General features: G+C 39.9%; 1 protein-coding gene across 1 annotated transcript; it reads left to right on the top strand.

Moving 5' to 3' along the window:
* Positions 1–25,650, top strand: LOC106560730 (forkhead box protein P2). The gene is made up of 13 exons (XM_082956615.1): positions 1–99; positions 2,776–2,922; positions 5,678–5,771; positions 9,024–9,240; positions 13,046–13,150; positions 13,241–13,328; positions 13,563–13,646; positions 22,722–22,920; positions 23,165–23,241; positions 23,357–23,458; positions 23,665–23,786; positions 24,154–24,223; positions 25,609–25,650. Exons 1-13 carry the CDS (start codon positions 1–3, stop codon positions 25,648–25,650), a joined length of 1,446 nt encoding a protein of 481 aa, XP_082812741.1.
* The last annotated feature ends 332 nt before the right edge of the window (positions 25,651–25,982 follow it).

Raw genomic sequence — 25,982 nt, 5'->3', positions numbered from 1 at the left:
ATGACTATGATGAGTCCTCAGCAGATGCAGCAGCTTCTGTCCGCGGGTCAGCTCCAGGTTCTGCTCCAACAACAGCAGCACGCTATCCTGCTCCAGCAGGTACAGCACGATCCAATCCAAATTACTATACTATGCTGTATTACTATACTATACTACAAAGGTCTTCAACGTTTTCTTGCCCAGGGACCACCGCCCAGGCAATCTGGCAACCCAGGGACCCCATCATATGTTTTTTTCCACGTCTTGTCTTATTGTCCGGTGAATGGTAATGGCAAAGACAAGTAATCAACATTTTAAAATTAATATATTTGGTTTTCATTATTTTGACCTCCCCACACTATAATTGGAAGAAGTGTAAAGTCTAACATAGCCTTTTGCTAGAAAGGTAACTCGGGCTGTGACGATTATGGAATTTGGGGTAACGGTTAATTGTCATGCAAATGCCCACAATTATTGTCATAATTGTCATTTTTGTTGAAAAAAGTTTTGAGCTTGTAATGCATCTTTGAAAATTTGCTAATTAGACACTCCTGTCTCAAAAACCAATGGTTTTGACTGCTTACAACTTTTGGAAATGAAGCTTCTCCTCCCAAATGTGCCACTCTGCTTGTAAAATGATTACCAACTTTACCCACTTCAGAAACTGAAATTGGGTAAACTATATCTACTTGATTATAAAGTTGAATCCACCTGTCTCCTAAACGAATCTATTAATATCAGCCCAAACACATCTTCACTAATAGCAACTGTTTAGCTGGTTAAATCAAGGTTTGCATTTTTATTTGTATTTGTATTTATTATAGGCAGCTAGTCTTCCTGGGGTCCGGCAAAATTAAGGCAGTTATACAATTTTAAAAACATTACAATACATTCATAACAGATTTCACAACACACTAAGTGTGTGCCCTCTGGCCTCTACTCCACTACCACATATCTACAACACAAAATCCATGTGTACATATTGAGGATTTCATTCCTGTGCTGTTTGTAACTACTCTGGTTAGCAATGTGTATGTCCAACTGAAGAGTTTTTGCCAAAATGCTATACACTGAGTGCACAAAACATGATGAACACCTGCTCCTTCCGTGACATAGACTAACCAGGTGAATCCAGGTAAAAGCTTGATGTCACTTGTTAAATCCACTTCAGTCAGTGTATATGATGGGGAGGAGACAGGTTAAATAAGGATTTTTAAGCCTTGAGACAATTGAGACATGGATTATGTATGTTTGCCATTCAGAGGGTGAATGGGCAATAGTAAAGATTTAAGTGCATTTGAACATGGTATGATAGTAGGTGCCAGGCACACCGGTTTGTGTCAAGAACTGCAACGCTGCTGGTTTTTTCCACACTCAACAGTTTCCCTGTGTCTATCAAGAATGGTCCACCACCCAAAGGATATCCAGCCAACATGACACATCAGTGGGAAGCATTGGAGTCAACATGGGCCAGCATCCCAGTGGAACACTTTTGACACCTTGTAAAATCCATGCCCCGATGAATGGAGGCTGATCTGAGGGCAAAAGGGGGTGCAACTCAATATTAGGAAGGTATTCCTAATGTTTTGTACACTCAGTGTATATCCATTTTCGGAAAAGTTGGTAAATGAGCTTTTATTGTTTAAAGAACTTATGAAAGAGATTGGTGTGTTTAAGTATCAAATCACGGCATGGGGTTGTTCAATGAAAGATAGATTTCAAAATAATATATCACTTGGTTACATTTCAGAGACAAATGTTTTTTACAAAACACTATATATCTCCCTCACTCTCTGAGAAATACATAGTACTGCTAGGTTTTACACAGTCAAATGTAACAAATAACTACATTTGTACATGTAGTTGGGCTCCCGAGTGGCACAGCGGTCTAAGGCACTGCATCTCAGTGTTAGAGGCGTCACTACAGACACTCTGGTTTGAATCCAGGCCAGCCGTGATTGGGTGTCCGATAGGGCAGCGCACAATTGGCCGGTGTAGGTCGTCAGTGTAAATTAGAATTTGTTCTTAACTGACTTGCCTGGTTAAATAAAATACATAAATAAAGAACTGTACAAATAATACATTTGTGATGGCAACATATTTTTTTAATCGATCAATACAGCAATGAGATATGTACATAACACATGTACATTTGACATTTTAGTAATTTAGCAGATGCTCTTATCCAGAGGGACTTACAGTTAGTGCATTAATCTTAAAATAGTTAGGTGGGACAACCACATATCACAGTCAAATATACAGTAAATGAAAATGCCATTGTAGCTAAAAAAAAAAAACATTTTATTACAAACCTAAAATATATTTTAAAAAATCTGAGCACAGTAATATTTTACACACAAATGAAGGTACCCATAAGCAATGCTATTTCTTGTTAAAAAACATACATTTAACATTTTGGAAATAAATTCAAGTCAAGAAAGCTTGCCAGCAGCCAGCATCACTTCGGGTGCTTTTTGAAAGCCTAATTCAGATACTCCAGTGAGTGCAATTAGCTCCAATGAGTGTAATTTGCTCAATATTCGGAGTTGAGAAATAAAGTTGATGTCATTAGAAATATGATATTCCCCTCTTTTATACTGTAGGTATGTAATACAAATATTTTGTATGTTGTTGCTAGTGATATTCATAATAACATTTCAATAAAATAAATCCACTTTTTATATATAAATATATATATTTATTTATTTCGCGGGCCCCCTGCAGTACCTCCGCAGACCCCCAGTTGAGCACCCCTGCTATACTATATGATAATATAATGTAATGTCCCTGTCCCAGGCTGTAGTCCCCACCTGCTTTAAGGAGACTACCATCATCCCAGTGCCTAAGAAAAACAAGGTGACATGCCCAAATGACTATCGCCCCACCTCGCTCACCTCGGTCATCATGAAATGCTTTGAGAGGCTGGTCATGGCCCACATCAAGGCCAGGATGCCAGGCCCACTGGACCCACTCCAATTTGCCTACCGCTCCAACAGATCCATGGAAGATGCCATTTCCATCTCTATTAATTCGCTATTGACAAGAGGAACAACTACTGTATATGAGCATGCTGTTCGGAATTCAACACTATTGTTTCCTCCAAGCTCGGGGCGGCAGGTAGCCTAGTGGTTAGAGCGTTGGACTAGTAACCGGAAGGTTGCAAGATCGAATCCCCGAGCTGACAAGGTAAAAATCTGTCGTTCTGCCCCTGAACAAGGCAGTTAACCCACTGTTCATAGGCTGTCATTGAAAATAAGAATTTGTTCTTAACTGACTTGCCTAGTTAAAAAAAAAGCTTGTCACCAAGCTTTGAGCCCTAGGTCTGGACATCACCCTCTGCAACTGGATCCTGGACCTCCTGAAGGGCAGACCACAGACTGTGAGGATTGGCACTTCCTCCACACTGACTCTTAACACAGTCCTCTGTTGTACTCCCTGTTCACCCACGACTGCGAGGCTTTGCACGACACCATGGTTGTAGGCCTGATAACCAACAACGACAAGTGAGTGAACGCAGCATCATCAAGGACCCCACACGCCACCAGATGTTCTCTCCCTTACCGTGGGGCAGATGGTATCAAAGCATGAGGTCTGATAAGAGGCTAAGAGAAAGTTTCTATATACAAGCCACCAGACTGCTGAACACACTCTGATTCTCCACACCTTAGCACACATGCACACACCCACACAGACATACACACACATATACATTCATGCTGCACACACATCACAACTGCTGCTAACAGACTCTTATAAAGCTCAGTTTATGCACTGCCCCCTATCCCCCCTTTCTCCAATACATGTAAATATTGGACTATAAATGGTGCCTTCCTGTATTATACCTAACCTCTTTAGGCTAGGCGGGACGAATTCGTCCCACCTACGTAACAGCCACTGCTATCCTGTGGCGCGATTTTCAAAACCTTAAAAATCCTATTACTTCAATTTCTCAAACATATGACTATTTTACAGCCATTTAAAGACAAGACTCTCGTTAATCTAACCACACTGTCCGATTTCAAAAAGGCTTTACAACGAAAGCAAAACATTAGATTATGTCAGCAGAGTACCAAGCCAGAAATAATCAGACACCCATTTTTCAAGCCAGCATATAATGTCACCAAAACCCAGAAGACAGCTAAATGCAGCACTCACCTTTGATGATCTTCATCAGATGACAACCCTAGGACATTATGTCATACAATACATGCATGTTTTGTTCAATCAAGTTCATATTTATATCAAAAACCAGCTTTTTACATTAGCATGTGACGTTCAGAACTAGCATACCCCCCGCAATTTTCCGGGGAATTCGCTAACATTTTACTAAATTACTCACGATAAACGTTCACAAAAAGCATAACAATTATTTTAAGAATTATAGATACAGACCTCCTCTATGCACTCGATATGTCCGATTTTAAAATAGCTTTTTGGTGAAAGCACATTTTGCAATATTCTAAGTACATAGCCCAGGCATCACGGGCTCGCTATTTAGACACCCGGCAAGTTTAGCACTCACCATAATCATATTTACTATTATAAAAGTTTGATTACCTTTTGTTGTCTTCGTCAGAATACACACCCAGGACTGCTACTTCAATAACAAATGTTGGTTTGGTCCAAAATAATCCATCGTTATATCCGAATAGCGGCGTTTTGTTCGTGCGTTCCAGACACTATCTGAAATAGTAAAGAAGTGTCGCGCGCATGGCGCAATTCGTGACAATAAAATTCTAAGTATTCCATTACCGTACTTCGAAGCATGTCAACCGCTGTTTAAAATCAATTTTTACAACATTTTTCTCGTAGAAAAGCGATAATATTCCGACAGGGAATCTCCTTTTCGGCAAACAGAGGAAAAAATCCCAAAGGCGGGGGCGGTCGGGGTCACGCGCATAAGCCAGTGTCCCTTGATCGGCCACATGAGAAAGGCGATAATGTGTTTCAGCCTGGGGCTGGAATGACGACATTCTGTTTTTTCCCGGGCTCTGAGCGCCTATGGACGACGTGGGAAGTGTCACGTTAGAGCAGAGATCCTTAGTAAATGATAGAGATGGAAAACATGTTCATGAAATGGTCACACAGGCCACTTCCTGTAAATGAATCTCTCATGTTTTGACCTGTCATTTGAGTTCTGTTATACTCACAGACACCATTCAAACAGTTTTAGAAAATTTAGGGTGTTTTCTATCCATATGTAATAAGTATATGCATATTCTAGTTACTGGGTAGGAGTGGTAACCAGATTAAATCGGGTATGTTTTTTATCCAGCCGTGTCAATACTGCCCCCTAGCCCTAACAGGTTTTAAGCTAAAATTTTTATTCTATTCTCCTAAGCCATTTACTTTACGTTCTTATTCTTATCTTTTATTATTTCTTATTGTTGTGGCATTGTCGAGAAGTAACCTACAAGTAAGTAAGTGTTGCAGTACTTGGAACTTGTATCGCATAATCTATCCAAGTAAAATGTTATAGTTATTTTGTGTGTGTTTCTATGGTGATGGATAATGTAGCCAAGATACGGTGTCCATATTAGGACAGCCTCAGAGTAACAATGAGTTCAGAGTCACTCGGACAACAGCACCTGCTTCAAACTCCAAGTGACACTGACACAACTTCTATGGATGTGTGAATATGAACACTGTAAACATAGACACTGAACCCTTAGCATGTCTCACTCACTCTCTCACTCAGCTCTCTAGGCAGCAGCTAGTGTTCCAGCAGCTCCTCCAGCAGGAGCTGTTCAAAGTGCAGAGACCAGGCCTGGCCTCCCACACCTTGTTTCCAGGTAAATCCTCTCTACTGTAGCTAACTCCTTGGTTTACTTAATGCAGGGGTTCCCCAAACTTTTTTGGTCCATGACCATATCTTGATATTTAAGAAACAATTGCGACCACACCAAAAAAATGTCATGAAATCAACAGCCAACGTTTACTTTTTTATTTGGGGCTATGACAGTCTATAACAAATCATTCTGACAGTACTTTCAATCTGAAGAAAGTATGGTTTGAAGGGTAACGTTTTACTTTGACCTCATAGCCATAACGCATTCAATACACATCTATAAGCATTTCATTAACGTGTTATAACAGGTCCCAACCGCATTATTAAAGGTTCATGAAATATTTCCATAGCATATCTATTGCGCATTCATGTCATGCTATGCAAGAGCTCATATTTAGGTATCTTGATACATGTAGTGTCATCATTATGGCTGTTCTCAAAAGTGTGTTTTTTATATTATGTTGATATATAGCCTGTACCAGCCCCATTTCCCCCACTGGCCAGTTTACTACTACTACTACTACTACTACTACTACTACTACTCAAAGTCAATTGTGGATGAAGATCCCCACAAGGTTACATCTTCAGGACACATTTTACAGATCAAATCACATAGTTAAGGATCATATCAAAACTCTTTCGTAAGTCATTACCAGCCCTCCTCCACATCAGAAATGAGTTGGTCATACTAGTCTAAAGTAAAATCTATTTTCCCATTCATAAAGCATTTATAAACATTACTCACTTATCGAAAAGAATATGGACACAACACAGAATGTTAATAAAATATTAACTTTTCCTTACAATTTTCCAGATGTAACATAGGTAGTGCTGAGGACTTCGCCAAAGACTCCTAACTACTATTGACATTTTTTGGTTTTATTTCCTTACAGCTAGCTAAGCCCCTGGCACAATGTCAACACTTTTTCTAACTCTGCCAATAAACGTTACAAAATGTAATAAAACTCATGAGGCATTTAGTTAATGTTATTTCACTATCGCCATTGTACATTTGCACATTGTGAACATTTTTAAAACAGGATAAATTAAGGAACTGGTATGGTAGAAACACACTTTTGAGAACAGCAATTATGATGACACTACACTATCATTGAAATAATGCAGCTATTAGGAAACGTAAATATGAGGTCTTTCATAGCATGACATGAATGCACTATGCTATGGATATATTTCATTAACCTGTCTGGGAACGTGGGACGCTTGCGTCCCACCCTTGTCAACAGCCAGTGGAATCGTGTCGCGCGAAATACAATACCTCATAAATGCTATAACTTCAATTTCTCAAACATATGACTATTTTACACCATTTTATAGATACACCTCTCCTGAATCGAACCACGTTGTCCGATTTCAAAAAGGCTTTACAGCAAAAGCAAAACATTACATTATGTTAGGAGAGTACCCTGCCAAAAAAAATCACACTGCCATTTTCAAAGCAACTAGCATGCATCACAAATACCCAAAACACAGCTAAATGCTCCACTAACCTTTGACAATCTTCATCAGATGACACTCCTAGGACATCATGTTACACAATACAAGCATTTTTTGTTCGAGAAAGTTCATATTTATATATAAAAACAGCATTTTACATCGAAACGTGACGTTCAGAAAATATTTTCCCTCAAATGCTTTCGGTGGATGAGCGCTACAATTTACAAAATTACTATTCGAAAACATTGTTAAAATGTAATATTGTCATTCAAAGAATTATAGATTAACATCTCATGAATGCAACCACATTGCCAGATTTAAAAATAACTTTACTGGGAAATCACACTTTGCAATAAACGACGTGGTATGCTCAGAAAAATAGGCTAGGCGATACATGTTAGCGCCATCTTGGAACCATCTAAAATCAAATATACTATTGTAAATATTCCCTTACCTTTGATTATCTTCATCAGAAGGCCCTTCAAGGAATTCCAGGTCCACAACAAATGTAGTTTTGTTCGAAAAAGTTAATCATTTATGTCCCAATAGTTCCTTCTTGTTAGCGCGTTCCAAAGGCTACTCATAATGTACTGAAGCGCGCGGGACTTGTCGTCACGAATGTGCAAAAAATATATATTTACGTTCGTTCAAACATGTCAAACGTTGTATAAGATAAATCTTTAGGGCCTTTTTCAACCAGAGCTTCAATAATATTCAAGGTGGACGATTGCAATGTCTTACTAAACGTTTCGGAACAAAAGGGTTCCCATGGGCGCCCGCGTCATAGTAGTAATGGCCCTCCCCCTGTGACCAACTTCCCAAGCCTCTCTTTGGGTCAGTTTCTACCATAGAAGACTCAAACCACTTTGTAAAGACTGTTGACATCTAGTGGAAGCCTTAGGAAGTGCTAAATGATTAATAAGTCCCTGTGTGTTTCAATGGCAAAGGCTTGAAAGTGATTCCACACATCAGATTTCCACTTCCTGTTTGGATTTGTCTCAGGGTTTTGACTGCCATATGAGTTCTGTTATACTCACAGACACCATTCAAACAGTTTTAGAAACTTTAGAGTGTTTTCTATCCAAATCTACTAATTATATGCATATTCTAGTTACTGGGCAGGAGTAGTAACCAGATTAAATCGGGTATGTTTTTTATCCGGCAGTGCAAATACTGCCCCCTATCCCCAACAGGTTTTTAACCTATAATAATGCGTTTTGGACCTGTTATTAGACGTTCATGAAATTCTTATATATGTGTAATGAATGCGTTTTCGATGTAGTCAAAGTAAAAAATCATTACCTCAGAATATCATCCGGCATTTGTTTATGAACTTCTGTGTAGAAATGAACACAATCATTGATTTCAATGAGGTTTTCATACCCCAATCTGATTTGGTGCTGTCCACTCTGTTCTAGCATTATAGAGGGAAACAGCACATATTCCTGAGAGTCCTAGCTTTCAGGAAAGGGGTCATAATAGTGTATAGCTCCAACCGTTCAAAAGTTAGAGCCACATTTGTCATTTAGCAGATATCGGAGGTTACTCACGTTACCCGAGATATATGAACCAAGCAGTCCATTTACATTTTTTTCCAGAGTTACTTTCGCGGCCCCGTTTTCAAATCAGGCGACCCAACATATTCTCATCAAGCATACTCTTATATCTGCCCTTACTTTCACCGCTCAGAAAGACTCAAGTAAAACTATACCCCTACCTACACATATTCTCTCCTTGAAGCTATAACCTTTAACCCCAGTGTTGCATGGTAATATTGTACATGTATGTCTATGTGTTTCAGCTGGCTTGAGTACTATTGAGCTCCAGCAGATATGGAAGGAGCTAACCAACACCACAATGGAAGATAAAAGCACAAAGGCTAGCTGTCCAGACCGTGTCATCACCACCACCAGCACTCCGTCCCCTACTGAACCCGTAACTACAGCCAAAGCATCAATGTCAAACACCCACAACTTCCCTACCAACGGCCAATCTCTTAGTTCCAGCCCAAGAGAAGGGTAAAGCCTTCTCCATAACACTTTACAATAAAGGTATATGGATTAGAATCCTTGGGGCACGTGTCAAGCACATGGCCAGCTGGCCGAATCAGGCCCATTACACATTTCTCTCCGGCCTGCGCAATTATATGGGTTGTCAATTAATTTTGGTCATTTTCCATACAGCCCGCAATACTCAATACTTTAAATCCCAGCAAGCACTGCCAATGTGCTGCACACCAAATGGCAGTGCATTGCCACACACACCATCCAGTGCACTGTATCATATGATCACTAATGGCACTGACGAAATCTTCTACCAGACCGAAGTTTAAAGGTGTTGTAGGGTAAATTTCCATGCCAAGTTTCGGTTCCAACGGTAGCCTACAGAAAATATAATCTTGGTTGTCAAAAAGTTAGAAGATACAGTAAAGGATTCACAAGCGGGTATAAATGACTATACTACTAAAGGACAATAGGACACCCAAGTGAGTATAAATGAGTCAACAGTTGAGTCATTTACTTTAACATTACAGCCTGATGTGCTCACATCTGTGAATTCAACATCAATTGTGCTGCATTCACGTGTCCTGTTTACATCGCTCAGTGGCGGAAAAGTGTACAGACACATGCCACATTCCTAGCTAGGCTACTAAAATGTTGCACTCCGGCTTTGGTTTTTAAAGCATGACACTGAATAACCAAAAAACGAAACCTGCAACAAAACACCATGCAACGGAAAAACATGTAGGCTTATTACAGCAACATTTGAGCAGTAACCTAGGCTGGCTAGTCAACTACAAGACATTTTGAGTGCACAATACAGAAATTGCGCATTCAACCACACCAGTGATCCATGCAGTGCATTTTTTTTTTTTATGTTACACCAACCTAGCAACATTTTTGTTATTTGGAATTATTAAATACTTTTTGATTAGGGTCGCAGCATATTATGCAAGTATAGCAGCAAAGGCTGGACAAATAGTATTGATATTCTTTTTTTAAAACACACTGCTCAAAAAAATAAAGGGAACACTTAAAAAACACATCCTAGATCTGAATGAAAGAAATAATCTTATTAAATACTTTTTTCGTTACATAGTTGAATGTGCTGACAACAAAATCACACACAAATAATCAATGGAAATCCAATTCATCAACCCATGGAGGTCTGGATTTGGAGTCACACTCAAAATTAAAGTGGAAAACCACACTACAGGCTGATCCAACTTTGATGTAATGTCCTTAAAACAAGTCAAAATTAGGCTCAGTAGTGTGTGTGGCCTCCACGTGCCTGTATGACCTCCCCACAATGCCTGGGCATGATCCTGATGAGGTGGCGGATGGTCTCCTGAGGGATCTCCTCCCAGACCTGGACTAAAGCATCCGCCAACTCCTGGACAGTCTGTGGTGCAACGTGGCGTTGGTGGATGGAGCGAGACATGATGTCCCAGATGTGCTCAATTGGATTCAGGTCTGGGGAACGGGCGGGCCAGTCCATAGCATCAATGCCTTCCTCTTGCAGGAACTGCTGACACACTTCAGCCACATGAGGTCTAGCATTGTCTTGCATTAGGAGGAACCCAGGGCCAACCGCACCAGCATATGGTCTCACAAGGGGTCTGAGGATCTCATCTCGGTACCTAATGGCAGTCAGGTTACCTCTGGCGAGCACATGGAGGGCTGTGCGGCCCCCCAAAGAAATACCACCCCACACCATGACTGGCCCACCGCCAAACCGGTCATGCTGGAGGATGTTGCAGGCAGCAGAACGTTCTCCACGGCGTCTCCAGACTCTGTCACGTCTGTCACGTGCTCAGTGTGAACCTGCTTTCATCTGTGAAGAGCACAGGGTGCCAGTGGCGAATTTGCCAATCTTGGTGTTCTCTGGCAAATGCCAAACGTCCTGCACGGTGTTGGGCTGTAAGCACAACCCCCACCTGTGGACGTTGGGCCCTCATACCACCCTCATGGAGTCTGTTTCTGACCGTTTGAGCAGACACATGCACATTTGTGGCCTGCTGGAGGTCATTTTGCAGGGCTCTGGCAGTGCTCCTCCTGCTCCTCCTTGCACAAAGGCAGAGGTAGCGGTCCTGCTGCTGGGTTGTTGCCCTCCTACGGCCTCCTCCACGTCTCCTGATGTACTGGCCTGTCTCCTGGTAGCGCCTCCATGCTCTGGACACTACGCTGACAGACACAGCAAACCTTCTTGCCACAGCTCGCATTGATGTGCCATCCTGGATGAGCTGCACTACCTGAGCCACTTGTGTGGGTTGTAGACTCCGTCTCATGCTACCACTAGAGTGAAAGCACCGCCAGCATTCAAAAGTGACCAAAACATCAGCCAGGAAGCATAGGAACTGAGAAGTGGTCTGTGGTCTCCACCTGCAGAAACACTCCTTTATTGGGGGTGTCTTGCTTATTGCCTATAATTTCCACCTGTTGTCTATTCCATTTGCACAACAGCATGTGAAATTTATTGTCAATTAGTGTTGCTTCCTAAGTGGACAGTTTGATTTCACAGAAGTGTGATTGACTTGGAGTTACATTGTGTTGTTTAAGTGTTCCCTTTATTTTTTTGAGCAGTATATGTTAAATGTCAGAAGGTGGGTGTAGCTGGTGCATGAAGTCAGGCGCAGGAGAGCAGAGATGAGTGAACAACGCACTTTACTCGAGAAAACAGCACAAAGTAACAATACCAATGTGCGAACAATAATGGTTGCCACAAAACACGGGTGAAAACAGCACCCCGAAAAAAACAGCCGGAAACGTACTGACCTTAACAATAAACAATCACACACAAAGACATGGGGGAAACAGAGGGTTAAATACATGACCAGTAATTGGGAAATGAAAACCAGGTGTGTGGGAAACAAAGACAAAACCAATGGAAAATGAAAAGTGGATCGGCGATGGCTAGAAGACCGGCGAAGTCGGCCGCCGAGAGCCGCCCGAACAAGGAGAGGAACCGACTTCGGCGGAAGTCGTGACATTAAAATTGTAATATGTTAAAAATGCTTTATACAACGGGTGGGTCTAATCCTGAATGCTGATTGGTTAAAAGCACATTCCAGCCGATGTCTATTCCACAAGATACCAACGGCTAAATCTATGACGTTAAAATGCCTATTTACTATGTTCCATCTGACTGTGCAATCCACTGTCTCAATTAATAAACTTGATCTCTACTATAAAAAGCATCTAGACATTATCTCACATTTCTTTTAGACTAATATCTAATTCATCTTCATCCTATATACATAAGTGGACATTATAAAGGGCCATGTTTTTTTTTAAATAAAACAATGGCCAGTTTGGGTAGCAGTTGTATGCAATAATAAAAAATAAATACATGTCTGGCACACAAATTCATTGTATTTTTTCAATATGGCCCTTGCGCTGATTGATTTTGACACCCCTGCCATAGGGTAAAGTGGTACCACTTTCTCTGTGCAGCCTACTGAAAAAATACATTTAAAACGGTCTGTTTTGTAAACATCAATTAAGCTGTTAGCCACAGACAGCTTCACTTCCCCAAGTCGTTTGTTCTCAATTTTAGGAAGAGTCCCACTGGGACAACTTATTTTGTTTGTTTGTTGTTTTGCTTTAGGTTTTTTGATCAGCAAAATCTGTAGTAAAGTTTATAGTAAAGCACTGTAGCAGCTTGTTCAAAATCAAAAACAAGGTGCTTTTAATTTTTATTTAACCCCTCTCTCTTTGTTCCTCAGACTGTAAAATAACAAATGTATTTTTTTATGTATTTTTTTTTATGATGCTTATGCTCTTCTGTATGAGTAACCCTTAGACCTTCCTCCTCTACCTGCAGCTTGCTGAATGTGGATCAAACAATCACACACTCACTCTATGGATATGGTGTGTGTATTTGGCCAGGCTGTGAGACTGTTTGTGAAAACATCAGCCAGTTTATCAAGTAAGTTTTCCCATGGAGAGTGTATGTATAGTGTATAAAGCAGTTTCTGCGTGTGTGTATCACCCTAGTAACTCATGTGAGCGTTCTCAGGCACCTAAGTATTGAGCACATTCTGGATGAAAGGAGCACAGCCCAGTGCAGAGTCCAGATGCAGGTGGTGCAGCAGTTAGACCTCCAGGTGAGTGTGTGTGTGTGTGTGTGTGTGTGTGTGTGTGTGTGTGTGTGTGTGTGTGTGTGTGTGTGTGTGTGTGTGTGTGTGTGTGTGTGTGTGTGAGACTGTTGTGACAGCGTACCTCAGCTCAAACTACTTTGGGGTTTCTTCACCTCTTCTTGCTCCCTCCATCCCGTGGTACCTCTCTCTCTTTCCTCCCCCTCTCTCCTCTTCTTGCACTCTCTCCTCCTCCTCTATCAGCTCTCTAAAGAACGGGAGCGTCTCCAAGTTATGATGGCCCACTTACACCTGCCACCTTTGGAACCACAGTCCCCTTCCAAACCTGTAAGTATACAGACCGACCACACCTATAGTGTCTCACAGAAAATGCCCTATTCAGTCAACATGTATAACGCACTTTGAAGAATGATGAGTTGTGAACAACAGATTCTAAATTGTATGGTTCTTTAGAGATAATGCCATACCATAAAAATTCCATCATAAATCCAAGTGTAGTTGTAGGTGACACTACACATTAGCATGAGCAGGCAAATTATATTTCTGGAGTCCTTTGGTATATTGCTCTAGCTATTGTATGTGTCCCAAATAAAATAAATAACATTTTATTGGTCACATGGTTAACAGACGTTAATGCGAGTGTAGCGAAATGCTTGTGCTTCTAGTTCTGACCATGCAGTAATATCTAACAAGTAATCTAACAATTTCACAACAACTACCTTACACACAGTGTAAAGGAATGAATAAGAATATGTACATATAAATATATGGATGATGGATGGCCGAACGGCATAGGCAAGATGCAGTAGATGGTATAGAGTACAGTATATACATATGAGATGAGTAATGTAGGGTATCTAAACATTATATAAAGTGGCAATGTTTAAAGTGACTAGTGATACATTTATTACATCCAATTTTTTATTATTAAAGTGGCTAGAGATTTGAATCAGTATGTTGGCAGAAGCCACTCAATGTTAGTGATGGCTGTTTAACAGTCTGATGGCCTTGAGATAGAAGCTGTTTTTCTGTCTCTCGGTCCCAGCTTTGATGCACCTGTACTGACCTTGCCTTCTGGATGATAGTGGGGTGAACAGGCAGTGGCTCGGGTGGTTGTTGTCCTTGATGATCTTTTTGGCCTTCCTGTGACATCGGGTGGTGTAGGTGTCCTGGAGGGCAGGTAGTTTGCCCCCGGTGATGCGTTGTGCAGATTTCACTACCCTCTGGAGAGCCTTGCGGTTGTGGGCGGAGCAGTTGCGGTACCAGGCGGGGATACAGCCCGACAGGATGCTCTCGATTGTGCATCTGTAAAAGTTTGTGAGTGTTTTTGGTGACAAGCCAAATTTCTTCAGCCTCCTGAAGTTGAAGAGGCACTGTTGCGCCTTCTTCACCACGCTGTCTGTGTGGGTGGACCATTTCAGTTTGTCCGTGTTGTGTTCGCCGAGGAACTTAAAACTTTCCACCTTCTCCATTACTGTCCCGTCGATGTGGATAGGGGGGTGCTCCCTCTGCTGTTTCCTGAAGTCCACGATCATCTCCTTTGTTTTCTTGACGTTGAGTGTGAGGTTATTTTCCTGACACCACACCACACATTAAGAACACCTGCTCTTTCCATGACATAGACTGACCAGACCACGCTCAACAGTTTTCAGGGTGTATCAAGAATGGTCCACCACTCAAAGGACATCCAACCAACTTGACACCTGTGGGAAGCATTGGAGTCAACATGGGCCAGCTGCTCTGTGGAATGCTTTTGACATCTTGTAGAGTCCATGCCCCCAACGAATTGAGGCTGTTCTGAGGGCAAAAGTGGGTGCAACTCAATAATAGGAAGGTGTTTCTAATGTTTTGTTCACTCAGTTGATATGAGTCCAGATCTATAATAAGTGAGGTTATATCTGATTTTAAAAGGTGCAGCATGGGATGAAAGCACCAATAGTTCTGACCCTTTGGCCTGGCGTGAATGAGGGAAACCGTTATATTCCTTGTGAATCTCTCAGCAGCCTACAAGGGGAGTCAGACTTTTCTTATCAGGTTCGCTGGGCATAGAGAACACTAACAGAAGCTATTGTAAAGATATGATGTTTAAGCAATTGTTGAGCAAAAGGTGCTTGTGTGTGTGTATGAAAATCTAAGGTGACTTTTGACCTCTCCCAACCCCATCAAGAATGTTTTCAAATGGACTCAATAGGTTACCCACATTCAATTGGTATTGCTTTTTCATGAGATTACTGTCCTTCATTACATTTCTTTATTATGGGTTCACAGCAAAAGTAGAGGCCATGAGTAACTTGGTCAAAAATAATGTCACCGATTTGCCTATCGCTGGTGTAGTTATAAGCAGTCTCACTTAAACCCTCATATCCGCTGCCCCATTTGACCTAGAGACTTGAAACGTTGTATGTCGGCGTCTTTACTCATGCTGAACCAATTTTCCTTGACCCATAAGGTGCAAGAGGATAGATTTTCCTCCATATTGGACATTTTGGAAAACCTTTGAATTTTTTTTTTTCATGAACCATTAGTTCAATTAACACAGGTATGTAGGCCCATGGTAGATCTCCTAACTTAGTTTGAGAAAAGATAAGGGATTGGTTCAGAGATGGCTGTTATTGATATATCAGGAAATTTGATTTTACAAGTCAAGTTAAATCCTTTGTAAATCCAATCCATAATGGTCTATCAACTTGAAACTTTTTACGGTAATCAAAGACATGATGAACGATGTTAAGTTTGGGATTGATATCATACAAAATAAGGAAACTAAAAAAGTGCTCCTTTGAAAATAACATTGATGCATTCAAAGATGTCCACACTATACCAGAAGATGCACATATGCTAATACATCTTCTCATGAGCCATAGGACGAAATGACACCAAATTTGAAATGTAAGCCCATCAGTGGAGGCTCCTCAGATGAGGAAGGGGAGGACCATCCTCAGTGAATTTATTTATAAATGGTAAAAATTTAAAAAGTTAAACCTTTTAGATAAAACTATACTAAATACACTGCTCAAAAAAATAAAGGGAACACTTAAACAACACAATGTAACTCCAAGTCAATCACACTTCTGTGAAATCAAACTGTCCACTTAGGAAGCAACACTGATTGACAATACATTTCACATGCCGTTGTGCAAATGGAATAGACAACAGGTGAGAATTATAGGCAATTAGCTAGACACCCGCAATAAAGGAGTGGTTCTGCAGGTGGTGACCACAGACCACTTCTCAGTTCCTATGCTTCCTGGCTGATGTTTTGGTCACTTTTGAATGCTGGCGGTGCTTTCACTCTAGTGGTAGCATGAGATGGAGTCTACAACCCACACAAGTGGCTCAGGTAGTGCAGCTCATCCAGGATGGCACATCAATGCGAGCTGTGGCAAGAAGGTTTGCTGTGTCTGTCAGCGTAGTGTCCAGAGCATGGAGGCGCTACCAGGAGACAGGCCAGTACATCAAGAGACGTGGAGGAGGCCGTAGGAGGGCAACAACCCAGCAGCAGGACCGCTACCTCCGCCTTCACACTAAATGTCATGTACTGTAGTTTGCTCATACTTCAAGTTATCCATCTGAAACTTTGCGCATACACTGCTGCCATCTTGTGGACACCATCGGAACAACCCGAGTGATGGCTAGATGTGGGACCTTTCTTGCATTTCAAAGATGGTGGTAGAGAAACAAAATGGTTGTTTTTTATTTGCATTTTCTTCTACCAGATCTATTGTGTTACATTCTCTTATATTCAATTCACATTTCCACAAACTTCAAAGTGTTTCCTTTGAAATGGTACCAAGAATATGTATATCCTTGCTTCAGGTCCTGAGCTACAGGCAGTTAGATTTGGGTATGTCATTTTAGGTGAAAATTGAAATTGTAACTTGGTTTGTTAAGTGATTGGTCAAAAGATGGCTGACAGATTTTACGTGTCCATTTTAAACACTGTAAATCCACTCCACATAAGCCTATCAACTTTAAACGTGTCATCGCTATCATGGACGTCCCTAAGATGAACCATACTGAATTTGGTATTGATGTCTTAAAAAACAAGGAAACTATTAACCTGTTATGGCTAGGGGGCAGTATTTTCACGGCTGGATAAAAAACGTACCCGATTTAATCTGGTTACTACTCCTGCCCAGTAACTAGAATATGCATATAATTATTGGCTTTGGATAGAAAACACTCCAAAGTTTCTAAAACTGTTTGAATGGTGTCTGTGAGTATAACAGAACTCAAATGGCAGGTCAAAACCTGAGAGATTCCTTTACAGGAAGTGGCCTGTCTGACCATTTATTGTCTTTCTTTGACATCTCATTCAATTACAAAGGATCTCTGCGGTAACGTGACACTTCCCACGGCTCCAATAGGCTCTCAGAGCCAGGGAAAAACCTGAATGTCGTCATTTCAGCCCCAGGCTGAAACACATTATCGCCTTTCTCAAGTGGCCGATCAAGGGACTGTGGGCTTAGGCGCGTGCACTGGCCGCCCCCGTCTTTGTGTTTTTTCCTCTGTTTGCCTAAAAGGAGATTCCCGGTCAGAATATTATCGCTTTTTTACGAGATACATTTCATAAAAATTGATTTTAAACAGTGGTTGACATGCTTCGAAGTACGGTAATGGAATATTTCGATTTTTTTGGTCACGAAATGCGCCATGCGCACGACCCTGATTTACCATTTCGGATAGTTTCTGGAACGCACAAACAAAACGCCGCTATTCGGATATAACGATGGATTATTTTGGACCAAACCAACATTTGTTATTGAAGTAGCAGTCCTGGGAGTGCATTCTGACGAAGACAACAAAAGGTAATCAAACTTTTGTAATAGTAAATCTGATTTTGGTGAAGGCTAAACTTGCCGGGTGTCTAAATAGCTAGCCCGTGATGGCTGGGCTATGTACTTAGAATATTGCAAAATGTGCTTTCACCAAAAAGCTATTTTAAAATCGGACATATCGAGTGCATAGAGGAGTTCTGTATCTATAATTCTTAAAATAATTGTTATGCTTTTTGTGAACATTTATCGTGAGTAATTTAGTAAATTGTTAGTAAATTCCCCGGAAGTTTGCGGGGGGTATGCTAGTTCTGAACGTCACATGCTAATGTAAAAAGCTGTTTTTTGATATAAATATGAACTTGATTGAACAAAACATGCATGTATTGTATAACATAATGTCCTAGGTGTGTCATCTGATGAAGATCATCAAAGGTTAGTGCTGCATTTAGCTGTCTTCTGGGTTTTTGTGACATTATATGCTAGCTTGAAAAATGGGTGTCTGATTATTTCTGGCTTGGTACTCTGCTGACATAATCTAATGTTTTGCTTTCGCTGTAAAGCCTTTTTGAAATCGGACAGTGTGGTTAGATAAAGGAGAGTCTTGTCTATAAAATGCTGTGAAATAGTCATATGTTTGAAAAATTTAAGTTTTTGTATTTTTCAGGAATTTGTAATTCGCGCCACGCCTATCATTGGATATTGGAGCAGGTGTTCCGCTAGCGGAACGTCTAGATGTAAGAGGTTTAACCTAACATTGCAGGCGTAAAAGAAAACGCCTGAAATTAGATCCTCTAAATACTGGTCTTGATGAGAAGGACAAAAATCACAAGCTCTCTTACCATTTCCCCTGAAAACCAAAACATTTGCTTGTTGGAGATTCGGCAGAGGCTAGGATACTATTAACAACTTATTCTTCGCATATGTAAGGCTAACGCTCAAAATCATCTGCAATCACCTTCTCCTCATGAACCTAACATCAGATTCGCTCCAGATTTTATATTTAGATTCATTACATCAGCCTTTAATGGTTTTGTGAAGAAATAGTTGCTGTATTAAAATATGGCCACACTCATTCCAGGGTTTTTCTTTATTTTTACTATTTTCTACATTGTAGAATAATAGTGAAGACATCAAAACTATTAAATAACATACTGAATCATGTAGTAACCAAAAAAGTGTTAAACAAATCTAAATATATTTTAGATTTGAGATTCTTCAAAGTAGCCACCCTTTGCCTTGATGACAGCTTTGCACACTCTTGGCATTCTCTCAACCAGCTTCATCAGGTAGTTACCCTGGAATGCATTTCAATTAACAGGTGTGCCTTGTTAAAAGTTTATTTGTGGAAGGCAAAGGGTGGCAACTTTGAAGAATTCAAAGTATAATATATCTTTTGATTTGTTTAACACTTTTTGGTTACTACATGATTTCATATGTGTTATTTCATAGTTTTGATGTCTTCTCTACAATGTAGAAAATAGTAACAATGAAGAAAAACCCTTGAATGAGAAAGTGTGTCCAAATCTTTGACTGGTACTGTACCTATTAGTGCATATGCTAATGGTGAAATTCTTTACAAATCTTCTTCTCATGAACCATAAGTCAGATTATATACCAAATCTGGAGTCAGACTCAATGAATTAGTCTCTAATGAAATGGAGAATGATTAGTTGCTGCATTCAACGTTAGCTACACTACACCAGTGGATGGCACCGTATCACACCAGGACTAAATGAACTGAACCGATGGCCATGAGGCCAAGAAATTTGGTATGTAAACCTCATACATATGTCCTTAAATGCTGAGTGAACCTTAGATAGCTGCACCAGACCAGTTGATGGCACTATAGATGTCATTGGCACTAGTGGCACAATAAAATACTAGATTAATAACTATTGATCAAGTGGACTTTGTCTCAGTGCAAATCAATGTTAGATTTAAATTATGCAGATGAACATGTAGTATATCTTTATAATCAAATCAAATTGTATTTGTCAATGCGCCGAATACAACAGGTGTAGACCTTACAGTGAAATACTTACTTTCAAGCCCTTAACCTGTTGGGGCTAGGGGGCAGTATTTTCACGGCTGGATAAAAAAACGTACCCGATTTAATCTGGTTACTAATCCTACCCAGTAACTAGAATATGCATATACTTATTATATATGGATAGAAAACACCCTAAAGTTTCTAAAACTGTTTGAATGGTGTCTGTGAGTATAACAGAACTCATTTGGCAGGCAAAACCCTGAGACAGATTCTGACTGGAAGTGGATACCTGATGTGTTGAATTACCTTTAAGCCTATGCCATTGAAACACACAGGATCTTATTAATGTTTTGGCACTTCCTATTGCTTCCACTAGATGTCACCAGCCTTTACAAAGTGTTTTGAGTCTTCTACTGTGAGATCTGACCGAACAAGAGCCTTGGAACGGTGATGGCCGATTAGACTCTGGCGCGCGAGGTCATGTTGGGTACCCTCGTTCCAATACGTTTTAAAAGAGAATGCTTTCGTCCACCTTGAATATTATTCATGTTCTGGTTAAAAAAGGCACTAATGATTTATGCTATACAACGTTTGACATGTTTGAAATATATTTTTTCCCCTCGTTCATGACGAGAAGTCCGGCTGGCTTAGATCATGTGCTAACAACACGGAGCTTTTTGGACATAAATGATGAGCTTTTTTGAACAAAACTACATTCGTTATGGACCTGGGATTCCTGGAAGTGACATCTGATGAAGAGAATCAAAGGTAATGGATTATTTACATAGTATTTTCGATTTTAGATCTCTCCAACATGGCCGTTAGTCTGTTTCACAAAGCGTATTTTTCTGGGCGCAGTGCTCAGATTATTGCAAAGTGTGATTTCCCAGTAAGGTTATTTTTAAATCTGGCAAGTCGATTGCGTTCAAGAGATGTAAATCTATAATTCTTTAAATGACAATATAATATTTTACCAATGTTTTCTAATATTAATTATTTAATTTGTTGTGCTGACTTGACTGCCGGTTATTGGAGGGAAACGATTTCCTGAACATCAACGCCATAGTAAAACGCTGTTTTTGGATATAAATATGAACTTGATAGAACTAAAAATGCATGTATTGTCTAACATAATGTCCTAGGAGTGTCATCTGATGGAGATTGTCAAAGGTTAGTGCATCATTTTAGCTGGTTTTATGGTTTTGGTGACGCCTGTCTTTGAATTGACAAAACATTACACACAGCTATTGTCAATGTACTCTCCTAACATAATCTAACTTTATGCTTTCGCCGTAAAACCTTTTTGAAATCGGACAACGTGGTTAGATTAAGGAGATGTTTATCTTTCAAAGGGTGTAAGATAGTTGTATGTTTGAAAAATTTGAATTTTGACATTTATTTGGTTTCAAATTTGCTGCTCTTGAAATGCACCTGCTGTTGATAGGGTGCACCACGGGTGGCACGCTAGCGTCCCACATAGCCCCAAGAGGTTAACCAACAATGCAGTAAAGAAAAATAAGTGTTAAGAAAGTATTTACTAAAATAAACTGAAAAAAATAAATAATTAAGGAGCAACAATAAAATAACAGTAGTGAGGCTATATACAGGGGTACCGGTATAGGGAGGTTACATATTGTTGCCCTATTATGTGGTCTGAACGTAGTGAAAGTGGATATTTTATTTGGGAAAATTTGAAACCGGCAGTCCTGCCACTTCAACAGTCAGTGTGTTACATATGTATTGAAGTATTTTGAAATGCTAATGTAGAGTGTACAAACTGAGATTTAAATCCTTTACAAACAGATTGACAAAATAAAGTCCCAGAATTCAATGATGACCGCAATATACCAATACACTAATGCTGAAATTATTTCACTAATCTTAACTTAAACCACTAGTCAAATTGACCCCAGAATTGGTATATAAACTCAATAATGAATTACTTTAACAATCGTTACCTGCTGCATTCAAAGAACCACCCAACAGCACAATACTAAACTTCCCTTGCATCCTCCTTGTGGTATTGAGAGATAAACATGGTAATAATTTCACTGATTGCACCTAAAGGAAGATAGTTCCTACATGATAGAGTGCTTGCTTTGTTATCAAACTGATCTTGTGTCATCTTGTGAACCCCATTCATTGCTGCTGCTCACAGCTATATTTTATGTTTATTGTCTGAATGATATTTAGAGGCATGATATTTTCAACCCGAACATGACATACATTGCTTAAAATATCAGCAATGCAAAAGTAAAGCTGAAATAACGCTGACAATAAATTAACGTGATCACAATAACATTTCGTTTTTGTGAATTCTGTTTACATCAGACATTGATCAGACATTTTGAAGACAGCAGGTTAAGACACAAGCTTGGATAATAGAGAAGCTAATTATTAACTAATCTAGCTAACATGGCGCTGTAATGACAATACTTATGATACAATTTCACCCTTTAATTACTGACGATTGACTTCCTTCTCCAAAGGATATTAGTGGAAACACCAATGAAGAAGCAAATCCAATGGCATCGGTCACACCCATTTAAAAAGCTCCCTCCTCTCCCTCTGGTCTTTTTCTTTCCTCTCCTTTTCCACCCTGGTCTGTGTTTCTACTTCTTCTTCTGTGTGCAGTTGAGTTCTGGGTCCAGTGTCACCATGTCCAAGAGCCTGCCACCACTGTCCCCTCAAGATGACCCTCAGATGTCCCCAACGGCCCCTGTCACTTCCCCATCCTCACCCCGGGGGCCTGCAGGACTCTGCCCCACAAGTGTGGGGGCAATGCGAAGACACCACTCAGACAAGCACACCTCTCTTTGCTCTCTGTCTTCAGGTAACAACCCGCACAGATGTCAACACAGTCCATACTGAATAGATGTACATAGCTTTGTCCCTGCTTCACTGTTGCTCCAGTCTTGTGCTATGAAAAAGTCAATATTGGCCTTTGCATGTCCTTTTCAATATCATCTGTGACACGTATTTAATACTCAGGATTTTTTCTGAATATTAACCAACCTGGTTGAAATATCCGTGTGAATGAAATTAACCAATTGTACAATGTATTTTATTTAAAATAGAATTTAGCCCAAATCATGAGATGTACAGAAATGCAGATATCAGGCCACCTTTTACCTATGCTACTCTGATAAGACAGGTAAGTAGACATGAATTTAACTTATAGTTTCCCCTGTAATCCCTGCGTAAAAAGGGGTATATCAGCATTCGCCCCATTTGATGGGTTACAACCTTTTTTGTTGTCATCGTTTTAGGCTATAATGGATGCATCAGACATGCAGTTAACACTTAATGAGATATACAGCTGGTTTACACAGACCTTTGCCTACTTCAGACGCAATGCTGCAGTGTGGAAGGTACTGTATTGACTTAATCTTTGTTATAATGTTGATTGTGACTTACAAGTTGAAAATAATAACGTGTACAGCATCCATATTAGGAAGTCATCAGTTTTGTCTGATGTGATGACTTCCTAATAGGGATGCCATAATTGTGATAACGCCTCCCTTGAGTTCTGTACGTGAAGCCTTTTCTGACCCTATTGCCTGTCAAACACACACAGAATGCAGTCCGCCACAACCTGAGCCTGCACAAGTGTTTTGTGCGTGTGGAAAATGTGAAGGGGGCCGTGTGGACAGTGGACGAGGTGGAGTACCAGAGAAGGAGGTCTCAGAAGATCACAAGGTATTGTATATTGGGTTGATACTTTTATAAAATGATATAGAGCATACAGTTATTTACTTATTTCACCTTTATTTACCCAAGCAAGTCAGTTAAGAACACATTCTTATTTACAATGAAGAGTGTTATAACTCCAAATAGGCCTTTTATACAGTATTTTGTACACATACTGTATGCATTTCTTTTAAGGATGTCTATTCTAGAAATCTGGCTTTTCAGATTATTTTTATTGTGTTTTGAAAAGGAAAGAGATCGAACCTGGCAGATTTAATTAGTATTAGCTAAACCTTGCCTCTAACTATATAAGTTGCGTGGAGTTGTATTGATTTGTGAGAATACATTACTATAAGACCTTGTTGTCATTTTGTAGAAGCCCAACGCTAGGGAAGAACCTTCTCTCCAGCCTTGCTTATTGGACTGCTCTTAATACCAGTTTACAAGTGAGTGTACCTTTATTATTCATCTTCAGAACTGTTACACAAGGCATTTCACCGTACTTGTGCATGTGACATTAAAACTTGAAACTTCATAAAGCAAAACTATACAAACTCCTACTCTGGCAAAATAAATAACAGGGAGACAAGGAGTCAAAGCTGAGACCAAGGTCTCGTTTTCAGATGAGCCCTGTATAACACAACAATACAGATCAAGATCCAATATACACCTCAAACTACACATCCATATACACATTAATATAAACAATACATAAAAAGCAAAATAAAATCAATCATAAAAAAACACATTCTTCTTCCTTAAAAAGGTATCCAACCCACTAAAAAAATTCCAATCCAAACTCATCTCTCAGCATGTCCAGCCCATCCATCATCTCAGCCAATCATTGCTAGAGTTAGGATCCATCTTTTTCCGTGGCTAAACGAACTAGGCTTGTAATTTACCAATTTTATTCTTATTTACGGATGGAATACAAGTTTGTTATTAAGGCACATAAAAGTTCACATGTTCCAGAAGGCATTTCTGCCCCAAAACATATTTAGATAAAAATGAAGAAGAAAAAAATGAAAATTCCTCTCCTGTGTGATGTGTGACATACGCCTAGCTACCTGAAAAGGGTCACATTTGACAGTTTTCCAGATTTTAGCTGGATTCGCCTTACAATCAGAAAGGGTAGTTACATAAATCAGATTTAGCCTTTCTGATCAGTTTTACACATTAATCCTCAATTACCTAATAGATTGCCAATCTGGGCCCAAGCCTTTGTTCCTGGCCTTGATTTAGGCAACAATTATTTTATGAATGGTTTCAGATAATTCAGGAATTAACCAGGCATGCAATCTATTTAACTCTGAGTTTTGAAGGGGGAATGATTATCTACAATTGTATTGAACACATTTGCAAGAAGCTTAAAGCTAAATCAGGTTCAGGGATAGATGAGATACAATCAAGGTCACTAAAATAAAGATAATGTAAAAAAAAAAGCTTGTTCACTAAAGTTTTTAAATTTCCTCTTAGTGTTGACATGAGGTTTATGAGTGATACATTCTGTCATCCATTCCCTCCCAATCACATCTACTCAGGCTCCACTGACTGAGAATGCTCTGACTGTATTAAAGAACAGGACCCCTGCAGACCTGATAGGCAGCAGTTATTTGGGTCTGGTACACCGGACCAAGTTACTAAAACATCCGGACCTCCAGGACACAAATGGACAACGCAGCCCACACTCCACTTCACTGGCCCAGCTGTGTGTATGTCACAGTATATCACTGTTATGGTAAAGACATGACAGGTGTCATGTTGTCCCAGAAATCCCAGACATCACAAGTGTTTAGTAATGTCACTCATCAACTCTTCCTCGTTTCTACAGATTGGCAGAAGAGATGCTTTTGAAATGGAGTCCTCTGACTGAAACAGGTTGATACTGATGTCTGAATTGGGAGAGACCTTGCACTCAGCATTAAAAAGATTAGACTTACTTTTGATCATCTTTTGTTATTATTTAATCATAGTACTATCAATGTGTGTGTGTTTGGGGGGGTGTATTCTTAAAACATGTCAGGGAACTCCTGTTTTAAATGACACCATACAGGAAGGTATAATATTTGCACATTGTTATATTAACAGAACACTGCTTCTACTATATTATGTGGCGTATGGTTTACATGGAACTGTTACACTTGAAAGTTATCAAAATACTTTTTAGAATATCTACATAACTTTAGCAATTGCACTCATATTACT

Source organism: Salmo salar, chromosome 10 (genome assembly GCF_965601325.2).
Source record: "Salmo salar chromosome 10, fSalSal1, whole genome shotgun sequence".
NCBI lineage: Eukaryota > Metazoa > Chordata > Actinopteri > Salmoniformes > Salmonidae > Salmo > Salmo salar.
The sequence above is the reverse complement of the archived record's forward strand: the minus strand, read 5'-3'. Positions and strand labels throughout refer to the sequence as shown.

Excerpts from the sequence above, each read along its gene's own strand:
- LOC106560730 (XM_082956615.1), top strand. The coding sequence starts at position 1 with ATGACTATGATGAGTCCTCAGCAGATGCAGCAGCTTCTGTCCGCGGGT. Across the intron at positions 13,151-13,240 it reads AACATCAGCCAGTTTATCAA|GCACCTAAGTATTGAGCACA; the intron begins GTAAGTTTTCCC and ends GAGCGTTCTCAG. Across the intron at positions 22,921-23,164 it reads TCTTTGCTCTCTGTCTTCAG|AATTTAGCCCAAATCATGAG; the intron begins GTAACAACCCGC and ends TATTTAAAATAG.